We start from the raw sequence: 15359 nt of genomic DNA on the forward strand, positions 1-15359 counted from the left end.
ACAGCTTGCTGCAGCTTTAGCACACACACAGCCTACTGCAGCCATAGCACATACACACACACAGCCTGCTGTAGCTATAGCACACACACAGCCTGCTGCAGCCAACGCACGCACACACACAGCTGCAGCCATTGAACACTGAAGAAAAACACACAATCTTCTCCCAGAGAGAAAACCCCACACTGAGGACAGAGGTTACTGCTACACTACTTATGTCTTCTCCTCCTCCTCTATATTACACAGGATATCTTCCAGCATCCAGGAAGAGAACAGCACAGATCTCCCCCAACACAATGGACTCTTCCAGCTCAGAAACAAACTGCCAAATAGTGACCGACAACTTTTCCATGACCACCCTTATGTAATAGGGCCAGTGTCCTACTAGAATGTTGCTCATAATATATATTCAAGAGCAAAACTTGTAAAATTCATATCAAAATTCAATTCTACATATTTTAAAGATTCGGGGTCGGTACATTTTTTTCCGACTCCAACTCCGACTCCAGCCAAAGCTAGCTCCGACTCCAACTCCAGCCAAAACTAGCTCCGACTCTGACTCCACAGCCCTGCTTCTATGTTTCAAAGTAAATACTATACACAAAAAAAGTTCTAACAATGCCAGATACCTGTTATGTAGAGGTCAGAAATAATCCTACATTTATCAGCTCTGAGTCAGATTCCATGTTCCTGAATCATCATGGCCCCACAGGAACTACCCGCTAAGCCAGTCAGTGACTGCAGCTGTGTCCCACCTCACTCACTAATTGGCTGAGTGAGCATTCTGATTGGGGCTGCGCTGCACTCAGAAATGCCCACCATAAGCGGTGAGGCTGTGCTGCAGGGGCATGAGGATCGGTAAATAGAACTTCTTCATTATAATCCCACCACCCCGTCTCTCCTGAATTTTTTACTATTGCCCAGATTACCCCTTTAATTTCTGAATAATAAACACACACAGCCTGCTGCAGCCATAGCATATACACACAGCCTGCTGCAGCCATAGCACACGCACACACACAGCCTGCTGCAGCCATAGCACACACACACACACACACACAGCCTCCTGCAGCCATAGCATACACACACACGCACACAGCCTGCTGCAGCTTTAGCATACACACACACAGTCTGCTGCAGCCACAGCACACACACAGCCTGCTGCTGCCATAGCGCGCACACACACACACACACACACACACAGCTTGTTGCAGCCATAGCACACACACAGCCAGCTGCAGCCATAGCACATAAGGGTATGTGCACACTAAGGAATAAGCAATAAATTTAAAGTGCAAATTCCTGTAAAATATGAACAGGGCAATATCCCATTCAATTTCTCAGTGTGCACATACCCTTCCTCGGCTCTCTTAGGCGGCTCTGTAGGAACAAATAAGCCGGGGCCCAATACGGAAATCGGCAGGGGGTACGGAGGTCAGACCCCCCCACAATCTCTTACTTTTCCCCTATCCTGTGGATAAGGGAAAATTGATTTTTTTTTCCTGGACAACCTCTTTAATGACGAACATTTATAAAATTCATATGAAAATTTAATTATAAAATTTTGGGATATTTTTTTCTGACAATTTTGCTGATTTATTTTTGTGGGACTGAACAGCATTGTCCACTGCACTTTTAAATTTTGTAAAAAACAAAAAAAATTTATTCTGGAAACAAATAATACACTGTGTCCATTCTACAAAAAACAATGCTGATTGAGGTCAGCTCACCTGCTGTATCCACTCACGGTGCACGGCAAAGCCCGGAGCCAGGGCAGCATATGTAAAGGAAAAGTCCAGCACCCGTGTAGGCGGATAAAAATAATTCGTCCTTCTTTATTTGCAAAACTTCACATTACAGGAAAGAAACATGCGAATGTTGACGCGTTTCGGCGTCTTTCTTGCCTTGTTCACAACATAGTACTACAACAATCACATGTTTGTTTCCTGTTTGTTTCCTGTTTGTTTCCCAATATCCTGTAGCTTTGTACCTCTGATGGGCCTACAGACTTGGACTGACCAACTAGCAACTACCTTCCCAAACATATAAATCAAATTCATTTAAACCCTATCTTCTTCAGGCATATGGCAGAAACATGATAGTAACAGCCTAAGGCTACGTTCACATCAGCGTTTGACCATCCGGCACCATTCCGTCTACCTTTTCCGTTTTAGAGTAAGCAAAACGGAAACTGCTATTTTAGTGTGCTCCGTTTGCCCTAATTGTGCTCCGTTTGCATGCAATCCGTTCAAGATCCGTTTTTTTGAACAGAAGAAAAAATAGTGTTTGCAGTATTTTTCTTACCGCTTAAAAAAACGGATCACGAACTGAAAGTGCACTTCCGTTTTTTTTTTACATTGTAGTCAATGAGGACGGATCTAAAACGGAAGGTATTTCCCTTCACATCCATTTTTTTCATCCGTTTTTGCACTGAGCATGCGCAGAAGCAGCAAGAAACCAAAGAAGAAAAATAAACGGATAGAAAAACGGATGCTGACTGATGCAAACGGATGCAAACTGATGTACAAAAGTCAGATTTTTTAAGCCAAAATAAAAACGGACCATTAAAAAAGATGAACATTTTGCAATCAGTTTGCATCAGTCTGCTCATCAGTTTATGCTCATCCGTTTAATTAATATGGACGGATCCGTTAGAAACAAAGAAAAACGCTAGTGTGGCCGAGCCCTAAGAACACCTTTTTGAAGCAATTCCGATGTATACCTCCAATGTACAATGTAGTGCTTCCCATAAGCTCCCATTGCCTTCCGTCATGTGTAATAGGCGCTGCTCATCCACTCACTGAGGTCTATGGATGACGGAGGGAGGACATGTGACCCTTCCGTTTTTAAATACTGCACCGTTCAGCACGGCACGTGTGCGGGGGAGAGGGGGGGCCCTGGGTGATGTGAGACCCCTCGTACAGCACTGGGGGCGGGAGGGGGCTGGGCAGGCACTATCCTGGAGGAAGGAGCCCCCTCCTTTCCCCGCTGTTGCTGACGTTGCCGGCCGGCTGGGAGTGCGGGCGCTGACATCTGTGCAGATGTGGCCGGGGGACGCGCTCACCATGTACCGGACGCTGCTCGTGCTGACCTTCACCTTATACGCGTTACCGGGCGCGGAATGCTACAAGAAGCGAGGACCGGCCGTCACCCACAAGGTAATGCGCGGGCTGCAGGTAGAGTGAGGCATAGGGCATCTATCCGGGCACAGCTCTGTGACACTCCCGGCACGGGGGCAGCCTGCCCTCCTCTCCCTATATACAGACACATTGTGCAAGGAACTTTTTCCAGGCCTGAAGTTTTCCTCCCAGGCGCCCACACGACTACAGACGTGTCCCCCAAGTTTCCTGCTCAGTCCAGGACTGGAGTCACTTCCTGATATTAGGAGCTACATGATGCAGGGATGGGAGCCAGCCACAGCTCCGGGTATAGCCCTGCACTCTGTATATATTAGGTCCACAGCAGCAGTCCTGTGTACAAACAGGCTGTGATGTCATCCATAGTCACAGTGAGTGGGACACAGCTGCAGTACCAGGCAGAGCCAATGACAAGTGTGGGCGCTATTTTAGGCTCTGCTCACATAAGGTCCACTGTGTCCCTAGGTTCTGCCATGGTGTTGGTCATTTTACTGGAATGTATAGAGCTGCATGCTGCGCAGGTTTTTCTTTCTCTAATGTAGATGTGAACAGAGCCCAAATAGAGATACTTTGTGCTCAAGCATATACATTTTTGCAAGCCCCATTTAAATGAATGGAACAATTGCAGGAATTCTATTGCATCTACTGACTTGCTGTACATGAAGGAGATGAGGGTTCTCCAGATTAATTACGTTATCGGCAGAGGAATGTTCAGAAGTTTATCTTGCTCTTCAGAAAAAATAGAATTCTGGAGACTGAAGTGAGACGTGGAGCGCCCTATCCCTGGAATGTCCATGCAGATCTGAAGACTTCAGGGCAAACTGCTAAGACTGTGAGCAATGTGACCTTGGAAGTTTGTGGAGACCTTTCCTCACCGCTTGTGTGGTGTCGGAGTGCGGGAACACGATCACACGTCTCCATCACATTCCCCAAACACCTGAGAAGATGTTCCACGTACTGCTCAGACAACACTGGCGTGTGACTCCATCTCTTTTTCTTGATCTGATCTGGTGTCTTTTTTTTTTTGCAGGTTTTCTTTGACATAAAAATAGGCGACAGAGATGCAGGTCGCATTGTCATTGGTTTATTTGGAAAGGTGGTCCCCAAAACAGTGAAAAACTTTGTTACATTAGCAACTGAAGAAGTAAGTATAGTATTCACACTCAGCATGTTGTTACATAGAAAAGGAGACCTGTTCTCGCTGCTAACTTGTCTGTGTAAGGAAACCGTTGTATTCTACAGAAAATAATCGTCCTGAAGCATCTCTCTAATGGTCCCTTTACACGGAGCGATTATTGTTCGAATTTTCGCGATAATGATCGAATTTGAGCGATAATTGGCTCTTGTAAACACTGCGTACGATCAAGAGACGAGTGATAAATCGTTCATCGTGATCTTTCAACATGTTCTAAAATTGTCATTGGTCGTTCCTAGAAAATAAGCAGATTGCTTCGTGTAAACAGTCTTTCAACGATTCACCCTATGTGTGAGATAGGCTTAAGCGATCTTAAAACGATCATAATAACGTTTTTTTTTTCAAACTACTTATCTTTCCATCTAAACACTGATCCTTATAAAAAAACAAACAAACACATTGTTACTTTGAAATCGTTAATCGTTTGATTGCACAAATTATCACTCTGTGTTAAGGGACCATTAGATCTCAGCATAATGTAGTTAAGGATAAGCATGATACCGCTGCAGTTCTAATATGACTTCATTTCTCAGTGTGACCAAGTATCATTGGGACCTAAGATGCTTACAGGTCATTAGACCCGCAGCTGGCCAGGGACTGCAGCCGTAATAAGGCCGTATTACATAGTCTCACCTTATAGGGGTTATCCAGCATTAGAAAAACATGGCCACTTTCTTTCAGAGACTTTCAATACTACTCTTATCTCCAGTTCAGGTGCGGTTTGCAATTAAGCTCCATTCACTTTAATGGAACGGAGTTGCAAAACCTGCACCCAAACTGGAGACAAGAGTGGCGCTGTCTTACAGGGATTTTTCTTTTTGATGTTACATGCACCTTCTCTAGGGGCCATGTTAGGTGGCCCAAACCTGTCTATCAACTGTATACTCTATGGGGGGCATTTATTAAAACTGAACAGATTTACTAAGAGGCGCATTTCCTATTAAATCTACACCTGCTTGGGAGCAGGTGTACATTTGTCCCATGGTTTGTGCGAGCAGGAGTAAATCAGGATAAATCAGGCATGGGGGGAGGTCACACTCCTTTTTTATGGCGTATGCCAGGGGCGCATTTTAATAAATGTTCCCCTATATGTTACAGGGCAGTGTAGTAAATAATAACAAACATGAGTCTATCATGGATGTACAGTAATACCCAGGTTCTCGAACACCTCAACATTTGAACAGAATTTCCCCCTGAAGTAGAGGCAGAGAGAGAGAGGCAGGAGGCTGTTAGAACTTGCCTCGCCACAGGGAACAGCTCCTCCAGCCTTCCTCAGCTCTGTCGAACCTTCTCTGGGCCACCAGCGCCCTTGCTCTGCTGCCGGCCACCCTCCCCACAACTGTTTCTGCAGCCGCCAACCAGTGCTTCTCCCCGCCGCGGAGAACCGCTTCTCCAGTCTGCCCCAGCTGCTGGCACCCATCTCCAGGCCACCGGCGCCCGTGCTTTAAGCTGGAGGAGCTGCATAAAGCAGCAGTGCCCCAGTGAGGGGGGTTGTGCCCAACGTGACAGGTTCCCTTTAATAGCACTGGGCTAATAACAGACACAGCCTGTGGACAGAAGTGGAGCTGTATCTACCAAGAAAGTACCTTACCTTCTGCAGCTTTAGAGGACTTTTGTGATAAAGCTTGAATTGGATTTTAGGCTGTTTCCATACTGTTTTCAAGGTTGAGTTATTTTACAAAGTATGAATCCTTTATGTGCTAACTTCAACAAAGGTCACATGTAAAAGTCCTTACTTATAAAGTACTATGAATAATGATTATTATGGTCCCACAACTCTGCTCTGACATGTCCCACTGCTCCAGCCACAGGGCCTGTTAGTGATACTGCATTGTCTACAGCAACAATCCTATGTATCTCTCTTCTCATCACTACACCCATTCTTCCTTTCCTATTCTCTAACATGTAGTGCTCGGCATTATTTCCATTTCCTCTTTCATCATGCAACAAAACCAAATATAAGGTTTTATTTCTCATAATCATTGACAAAAACCCGGGCTGTACTCCACAAGGTTTCTCCATGGGATTTCTCATAGACAGTAATCCTGAGCCAACTAAAACTGCCTCCAGCTCAGGGACTGTGACACCCTAGTGCAGGCTCGGCCATTTCTAAGGTTTTCTATTCCAATCCAGTGTCCTTAACTGCCCAGAAGTGTCTACTCTTACATACAGCAGATTTGATACAAAGGTGCACCCCTGAAATGATCCACAAATACAGACAGTATGTTGACCTATGGACCTTTAAAAAACAAACAACCAAAAAAAACGGTGGTGTGCATTGCCTTATAGAAATCAACAGGTTTTATGCTGTCTATAAGAACGGACAATATGTGGATAGGAATATACAGTCGTGTGAAGGCGGCCTCCATATACACCGTGGTTCTGCCAAAGCAATAGACACCTGACCAGAACCTGATGAATCCCATTGGTGTCCATTTAGCAATGGATCGATCTATTTTACACACAAGCCACCATACTGATGTGAACAAAGCCCTAGAATATCCTAATTCTGATGTGTGAGGGGAAGTGTAATACTTATACCTGTGTATATATAGTGGATGTATCAAAACTAGAGAATAGGAATAGAGGAGTTGCTCATAGTAACCAATCACATTTTATCTCTCACTTTACAGTGAGCTGAAATCATTGCAGCTTCTCCGCTTTGCCATGTATCCTGTATGACAAATGTCCCTATTAGTCCCCATTTGATGATATCATCTGCCACGTCACTTCACAAGCAGCCCAGTGCACCCAGCTCTATGAAGAAAATGTCAGAATGTAAAATTAGTTATAGAACATGATGTGAAAACATGGTTGATGTCAAACATGACTCATGCCTCCTTAGGTGCACAGACTGGGAAGCGCCTGTGTACTGTACTGGTAACGTCAAGAGCAGCTGGCAGCCCATCCGGATGTGCACAAAGCCATGCTTGTTTCCCTCTAAGTACAAGCCGCTTGCTTACAATTATAATAGGATTACATTTAGAAGTATATTTTAGTAAAACTCCAGACTGATTAGTTTTTCCAGTATTTATGCGCCCTAATCTTGTGCATATTATATTAGGACCAACAAGGCTATAAGAAGCAATGGTCCAGTCTGTATTTAGTAGACAGAGGCCCACAGACATCTGTAGCTTTGACTTATATCAGTTACATTACTTTTCATGTGTTTACTCTTTGTTTCTTTGTTTTAGAAAGGTTATGGCTATAAAGGCAGCAAGTTCCACAGAGTTATCAAAGACTTTATGATCCAGGGAGGAGACTTCACAGTTGGAGATGGCAGCGGAGGTAGACATTTTTGTCTTCTTCAAGACTTCATGTATCAAATAGAGATGAGTGCAACTCAAACATGCTTAAAAGGCGCTACAGAAACATGGCCACTTTTCCCCCTACTGTTGTCTCCAGTTTAGGTGCAGTTTGCAATTAAAGGGGTATTCTCCCCCAAGAGCTAAAAAAATAAAATGCTCCCAAACCTAGCCAGTCTTACTCACCAAGTCCCCCTGAGTATTTTGAGCCGTCTCCCGTCTTTCTAGCTGCTTCCGTTCCATAGTTAAAAGTTTTTTTAAAAAGCCGCTGCTAGTGAGTTACCAGGGGGATTGCTGGGGGCGCTTGCCGTGGGCCGGGTGATTTCCGGGTGCGGGGGGCTGCTGCCACCGTGGGTGAGTTACCGCGGGGTGGGGGGGTGAGATTGCTGGGTGCTGCCGCTGCGGGTTAGTAAGTGGAATGGCAGTAACTGAGCTCCCCCGCAGCCGGACAGCATCTGTAATTAGATGCTGGGAGCGGGAGACTGTATTCATAAACGCCGCGCTGTACTGACAGTGTCACATGGCTGCTTCAGTACAGCGTGGCGCTTGTGAAAACAGTCTCCCGCTCCCAGCATCTAATTACAGATGCTGTCTGGCTGCGGGATCACAGATCAGCCGTATGATTGTGCACAGACCCGGTCACTCGCGGCACCCCTGAGTCCAGCGGCACCTTTGTCACCCGCGGCCCTCACGGGGGGAGGGGTATGGGGTGCCGCCTGTATACCCCACCATGAATGACCTGCGGGAGTGCCACACAAGTGAGCCGCCGCGGATGACAGGGGTGGCGTGAGTGACCGGGTCTGTGCACAACCATAATGGGGGGGGGGAGTGCGTCAATGCCGCTAATGATACCAGCGGGTGGGTGGGGGGCCGGAGGGCGGTTGCCGGTAAGCGCCGCCGAAGTTCCGCAAATGAGCCCAGTGAGGGGCGGTAGCCGCTGGTGACGGGGGGAAGGTTGCCGCCGGTAAGCGCCGACACGAGTGAGGGGGCATAGTCAGGGGGTGAGCTCTGGGGCTAGGGGCACACGGTTCGGGTGACTGGGTGGCTGCTGTTAGAAAGGGAGACGGTGACAGCTGCACTCTCTAACAGCAGCCACCGCTATAAGTGTCCTCTATCACTTCGATTTGGCTGGGTTAGAAGCGCTAACAAGGCCCATTGAAGAGATGCAGGACACGTGATGCCGTCTCGGAGGGTGCGGGCCAGGACCAGGGAGCGGTGTCGGAGTGGACTGAGAGCTAATGATTCTATGCAATCCGTGGGGGTGGGGGCACCTAGATAACAGCAAAACTGTGCAGAATCCGTAATAACTTTATATTGGAAAGATGGAAAGCTACGGGTGGGCAACATATTAATGCAAAAATTTTTGGGGGGAATACCCCTTTAAGCTCCATTTACTTCAATGGAACTGAGTTTCAAAACCCCACCCAAACTGGAGACAAGAGTAGGGGGAAAGTGGCCATGTTTTTGTAGCACTGGATAACCCCTTTAAGTCCGACCGTTCAGTATTTGAATACCGGTGGCTGAAGAAGTTAGATGCAGCTCTAGAGAGTCTGGGTAAACATGGATACACCCTATGGCTACGTAAAAGTATGGGCGTTGTTGCCACCGACAACAACGGCCGTACTTTGTACGGGTGAACAATGCCTATTGTTCTATCCCGGTCGGAGCGTAGACACATCGTATGTGGGTCACAGAACGGCCGGTCTCTATATGTAGTGTGAACATAGCCTATGGCTGTATCCATGTTTCCTGCCTTAGGGCTGCATCTAGCATCTTCAGCCACCAGTAATAAAATGCGTACTGATTGGACTTCCCTAATTGTAGTCATCTCTATAAACAGTTAAGGTGAATTGAGAAGGACACATTTAAAGATTTAGAAGTGATCGGAAATATCACTGATTAGCCAGTAGGGAAGAAGCAGAGTCTCTGCAGTAACATGGTAGTATAGCTTGGGATTCCTGCAGGGAAGTAAGAAAGCACCAGGCCAGCTATCAGATGTGGTAGAAGATGGTCCTGTCTAGAGGCAACCCCTCTGCAGCAGCACCAATGGTGACACGTGGAAGCAAAGAAAATGGTATTTGTTGAAACAGCTTAGAAGGCTATGCTCCCTGAATGTTTTTTTTTCTCTAGACTTGAAATAACACTGTCTCCTGATGACACCTCCACCATACACTTGTATGCTTAGCGCAGTAAAGTGTGCATTTGTTGTGAAAATAAAGTAAGCTCTGCCTGTTAATATTCAGCACCCAGTTCTACCCCCATGTCAGCTGCTGTTAGGGGATATATAGAAGGGCCTGGTACACCTTAGATCAGTGGCGTCTAATTTACAACCCTCCATCTGCTGCAAAACTACAATTCTCATTGTGCCTAGACAGCCAAAGCTTTAGCTGAAATGGGGAAAGATGGCAGCCCCTTAGAATGCTGAATGCAAGTTTTTTTGCTCTTGCACAAAGAATGCAGGTACATGGGAGATAAGTAAATCTGTATCTCTCATATACAGAAATAAGTTAACTTCATACAATGCATCAGTGTAGACCTAGTTTTATTGTTGGCACAGCCCCTTTAATTTGTTAATGCTGTAATCTTATGCAGAGGGAGGAATGAATTACCAAATGATCATGTTTTGCAGGAAAAAGCATCTATGGAGCAGAGTTTCCAGATGAAAACTTCAAGCTGAAGCATTATGGAATTGGTTGGGTGAGCATGGCAAATGCAGGGCCAGATACCAATGGATCACAGTTCTTCATTTCCACAACTCGACCCTTGTGGCTGGATGGAAAGCATGTTGTATTTGGAAAGGTTCTAGATGGCATGGTAAGGACATATATGCAGAAAAGTACTTTAATGTGTAGGGAGGAAGCTGTGGCTCCAAAGCTGGCATAGAACTGTATCTATCACACAGCTACCTGAATCTTCTTTCCTCCCACAGGCGATTGTTCATTCCATAGAGCTCCAGCAGACTGATGAAAGAAACCGACCTTTACAAGACTGTGTCATAGTGAACAGTGGACAAATCACAGTAAAGGAACCATTTATAGTTGAAATAGAGGATTGGAAAGATTAGATACACTAAAAGTACAAACTTTTTATACACAATTTTTTGTGATGTATGATGAATAAATGTAAATATGTTTATCACATTGTGAGAAGTGTAGTTATGAGTGCAAACCAGATGTAACAGGAGTCACACAGAGGCCAATGTGTTATATTACAATGTGCTCACATACCTAAACATTTAGGGCAGGGGTGGGGAACCTTAGCCCTCCTGATTTAGGTGCTGCACTTCATACTTTCGCATGCTCTCTTATCGGCTGGGTTATACAAATTAGGGTTAGGTTGACACACATTTTTGCTCAGTGTTATTTCAAAACAATGGCCGTTTTAAAATAACGGTAATTATTTGTCATTAAATGGTGGCCATCCACTAAATTTCAACAGTATATGAACATAGCCTTTGTGTTTTCAATCCACTCCTGGTTTTGGTTGAAAAATACTGAGCAAAAATACTGTGTGTGAACATAGCCTAGTAGTGTATGACTGCTTGGAGTCTAATGGCCCTGTACACATACCAAATGTCAAGCTTATTTTGGCATGCATTCATTAAGAACAGTCATGTCAAACTCTGGCCCGCGGTGCCATTATTTTTGGCCCGCCAGGCAATTCAGAGTTTGAACTACATCTGGCCCGCCATGGCTACTATATAAAAGAGACTACGGGGGAGGGCTGGCCACTATATGAGACTACTGGGGAGGGCTGGCCCCTATATAAGAGACTATGGGGGAGGGCTGGATACTATGAGACTACTGTGGAGGACTGGCTACTATAATCAAGACTATGGGGGAGGGCTGGCTACTATATAAGAGACTATGGGGGAGGGCTGTCTACTCTATAAGAGACTATAGGGGAGGGCTGGCTACTATATAAGAGACTATGGGGGAGGGCTGGCTACTATATAAGAGACTGTGGGGAGAGCTGGATACTATGAGACTACTGTGGAGGACTGGCTACTATAATCAAGACTATTGGAGAGGGCTGGCTACTATATAAAAGACTATGGGGGAGGGCTGGCTACTATATAAGAGACTATGGGGGAGGGCTGGCTACTATATAAGAGACTATGGGGAGGGCTGGCTACTATATGGGACTACTAGGGAGAGCTGGCTACCCTATGAGACTACTAGGGAGAGCTGGCTACTATGAGACTACAGGGTGGGTTGGCTACTATATGAGACTACAGGGGAGAGCTGGCTACTTTATGAGACTATTGGGGAGGGCTGGCTACTGTAGGAGACTATTGGGGAGGAGTGACTACTATGAGACTATTTTGGAGGGCTAGCTACTATTTGGGCACTACTGGGAGGGCTGGCTACCAAGTGGGGCAATTTTGGTTGGGTTGGCTACTACATGAGGTAATATTGGGGGGTTGGCTATTACATGGGTTTGGGTTTAATCACATCATAGCAATTTATCATGTCATTTATCACAGTGCACAGTGCTGGGAGACACACACCACTGACAGTGCCAGGAGCACTGCATTCGCGCTGCAATAATTATCAAGGTTGGCCTGCGACTTTTTTTTTAATTTTGGCCCACTGTGTATTTGAGTTTGACACCACTGATTAAGAAAATCTTCATGATTTAAAACTCTTCTGACCTCTGGGGTATGGACGTGTTTTCGTGTGGGGAAAAAAAAAATAAGGCAAATTGCGCAGCATGCAAAGTCAAAATGTGTCAGAAATTGGACAGTATTTTCAAGGAAAAAATCGGCATGAAGCTAAGCTTTTCTGTAGTGTGTGACTACTAGAAGTATCACAGGGGGCTAGGGAAAATGTATGTGTGGATATTATAAAGAGGTGAAATAATTTTGTAATATGGTTGGAATATCAATATTGTTATAATGGAAAGGAAATAAATTTAAAGGACAACCGCGGCCAAAAGTATTTTTTAATATGTTATTTCTTATGGAAAGTGAGACAAATTCCTAATGTACATTAATTGGGATATGCACATATAGGGCTATTTCCCTTAATTTAGTAGATCATGGTCGGTGGCGGGGGCGATGTCTGCTGAGGGGGGGCTTGGTGCTGGGGATCTCCCTGGCACTACTCCTGCCATCTGCTCATTCTATGAGCAGATGATGGGAGCAGTAGTAGTGCCTATCTGTCCCACTGCACCAAGCAGGGAGGGAGGAGGTAGTTAGATGCACCTACCTTTCTCCCTCCCTGCTCGGTGCCTTCCATTTGGGGAGCAAATGTCCTTGCTCCCCAAATTATCCAATAAACTTAGTCTACCAATAAAGTGTAATTTACATTACATTGCACATTACATCTCCAATAGACTTCAATAAAGTCCATAGGTTTCTACATATACTGCCCCCCTGCTGGACACTTTAGGAATTACACCTTGATTCGTGACGTCACAGTATTTTTAAGAGAATTTGAAGTCTCCATGATCTACTAAATTAAGGGAAATAGCCCTATGTGTGCATTTCCCATAATTAATGTACATTAGGAATTTGTCTAACTTTCCAAAAATAACCATATCAAAAAAATACTTTTGGCCGAACTTCTCCTTTAACCTCTTAAGGACACATGATGTAGCGGTACGTCATGCGTCTCAAGAGGTGTTCAGAGCGGGGCAGGCGCGGCGACCCCGCTCTGAACCGCCGCGATCCCAGGTGCCGTGTGTAGCCCGGGACCGAGGCTATTAGCGGGCACAGTCCGATCGCCGTGCCCTCTAATTAAGTAAACGGAGGCAGCTGTCAAAGTTGACAGCTGCATCCGATCACTTGTATGCAGCCGTCCCTGGTGTCTAGTGGCAGAGATCGCCCCCCCAGGACGTTGTCCCGGAGGCGCGATCTCCGTGTCGAATACCTGCCGGGGTCTTCGCAGCAGCCGAAAGCAATCAAGTGCGTATCTCATCGATCTATGCTGTATAACTATATACCGCATAGATCAATGAGAGATCAGTGTGCATATACTAGAAGTAAACCAGGGGGGTTTCTAGTATATGTGTAAAAAAAAAAAAGTGTTGTTAATAAAAAGCCCCCTCCCCTAATAAAAGTTTGAATCGCCCCCCTTTCCCAATGTTATAAATAAACATGTTTGTTATCGCCGCGTGCATAATCGCCCAAACTATTAATTAATCACATTACTGATCTCGCATGGTAAACTGCGTAAGCGCCCAAAAAAATCACAAAGTGCAAAATTGCGCATTTTTGGTCACATCAAATCCAGAAAAATGTAATAAAAAGCGATCAAAAAGTCGTATATGCGCAATCAAGGTATCGATAGAAAGTAAACATTATGGCGCAAAAAATGACACCTCACACAGACCCATAGACCAAAGGATAAAAGCGCTATAAGCATGGGAATGGAGCGATTTTAAGGAACATATATTTGTTAACAGGCCATCAGATAAAAGAAAGTTTTACATGTTATATATCGTTGTAATCGTAACGACTTGAGGAACATGCATAGTCAGTTTTACCCCGGGGAGAATGGCGTAAAAACAAATAACCCCCAAATAAACAAAATGTGTTTTTTTTTTGTTCAATTTCACCACACATTCAATTTTTTTCTGGTTTCGCAGTGTACTTTGCAATGACAGGCTAAATTACAGTACAATTAGTGACTCAAAAAATAAGGGCTCATGTGGGTCTCTAGGTGGAAAAATGCAACTGCTATGGCCTTTTAAATAGGGATGGTCCGAACCGAGTTCGCTTCGGGTTCGTACGAACCCGAACCCTTGGAAATGATCCCCGCTGTCTGCCCGCTCCGTGGAGCGGGCGGATCCAGCAGGAGGACCGCCTGGAAAACTGGGATACAGCCATAGCCATAGGCTGTATCCCAGTTTTCAGGGCGTTACTCCCGCTGGATCCGCCGGCTCCGCGGAGCGGGCAGACTGCGGGAATCAGCTGCCGAGCGTTCAGGTTCATACGAACCCGAACCTCGGCAGGTTCGGACCATCCCTACTTTTAAACACAAGGAGGAAAAAACGAAAATGCAAAAAGGTTAAATGAAAAAAGTTGTTATTGGCAGTATATAGAGACAGGACCCCATGCATGTTAGAATGCCGGTGACCTAAAGGGAACCTGTCACCCCCCGTGCCAGGGTGACATGCTCCCGACCCACCGATACAACCCCCGATACTCGCCTGATCCCGCCGGGTCAGCCGCTGCAGCCCGTCGCGCGCCCTGAGAGATGAGTCCAACGCTCATAGAGAATGACGGAGCGCTGGACTCTCCGTCATTCTCTATGAGCGTTGGACTCCTCTCTCAGCGCGCACGCCGGGCTGCAGCGGTTGATATCTCCGTGACCCGACCGGATCCAGAAGCGGGACCCGGCGGGATCAGGTGAGTATAGTGGGCTGTAGCGGGGGGTCGGGAGCCTGTCACCCCAGCACAGGGGGGTGACAGGTTCCCTTTAATGTAGAAAAATGAAAGAATTAAGTAGAGGACAAACTCCACAGACAATTTTGGCAGTTAATAATATTTATTATAGCAAACATTCCAGTCTGGTTGTTCTGTATGTTCAATAGCGTCACACGGACATAATTCTGTAGTGGTAAACATTGTTCATTTATTCAGCAATAGCATGCCCTATGTATCACATAATGTACAAAAATATCAAATCTGCTATAGAGTACAGTAAAAATACTAAATATGTCATGCAGCCAGTGTCAGTAGTGTTACCATACTACTCACATAGAAGTTCTGGTTTCTAT

At 45.6% G+C, this 15359-nt stretch overlaps 2 protein-coding genes across 4 annotated transcripts in view; one reads left to right on the forward strand and one right to left on the reverse strand.

The window, feature by feature from the left end:
- PRDM6 (PR/SET domain 6) overlaps positions 1-3015 on the reverse strand; it is a 136512-nt gene extending 133497 nt beyond the window's left edge. For all 3 annotated transcript variants that reach the window (XM_069964559.1, XM_069964558.1, XM_069964562.1), the window contains exon 1: positions 2720-3015. In XM_069964559.1, coding sequence (XP_069820660.1) covers positions 2720-2770 — 51 coding nt within the window. In that variant the 5' untranslated portion in view covers positions 2771-3015. The remainder of the gene's footprint in view (positions 1-2719) is intronic.
- On the forward strand, positions 2843-10769 carry PPIC (peptidylprolyl isomerase C). The gene is made up of 5 exons (XM_069962649.1): positions 2843-3155; positions 4165-4278; positions 7524-7617; positions 10264-10448; positions 10564-10769. The coding sequence occupies exons 1-5, from the start codon at positions 3039-3041 to the stop codon at positions 10696-10698; spliced, it is 645 nt and encodes a 214-aa protein (XP_069818750.1). The 5' UTR covers positions 2843-3038; the 3' UTR covers positions 10699-10769.
- The last annotated feature ends 4590 nt before the right edge of the window (positions 10770-15359 follow it).

Source organism: Dendropsophus ebraccatus, chromosome 3 (genome assembly GCF_027789765.1).
Source record: "Dendropsophus ebraccatus isolate aDenEbr1 chromosome 3, aDenEbr1.pat, whole genome shotgun sequence".
Lineage (NCBI taxonomy): Eukaryota > Metazoa > Chordata > Amphibia > Anura > Hylidae > Dendropsophus > Dendropsophus ebraccatus.

Bases quoted from the DNA above. Each gene is read 5' to 3' on its own strand.
- PPIC (XM_069962649.1), top strand. From the start codon at position 3,039: ATGTGGCCGGGGGACGCGCTCACCATGTACCGGACGCTGCTCGTGCTG. The intron at 4,279-7,523 runs GTAAGTATAGTA...TCTTTGTTTTAG, and splicing joins TTACATTAGCAACTGAAGAA to AAAGGTTATGGCTATAAAGG. The intron at 7,618-10,263 runs GTAGACATTTTT...CATGTTTTGCAG, and splicing joins AGTTGGAGATGGCAGCGGAG to GAAAAAGCATCTATGGAGCA.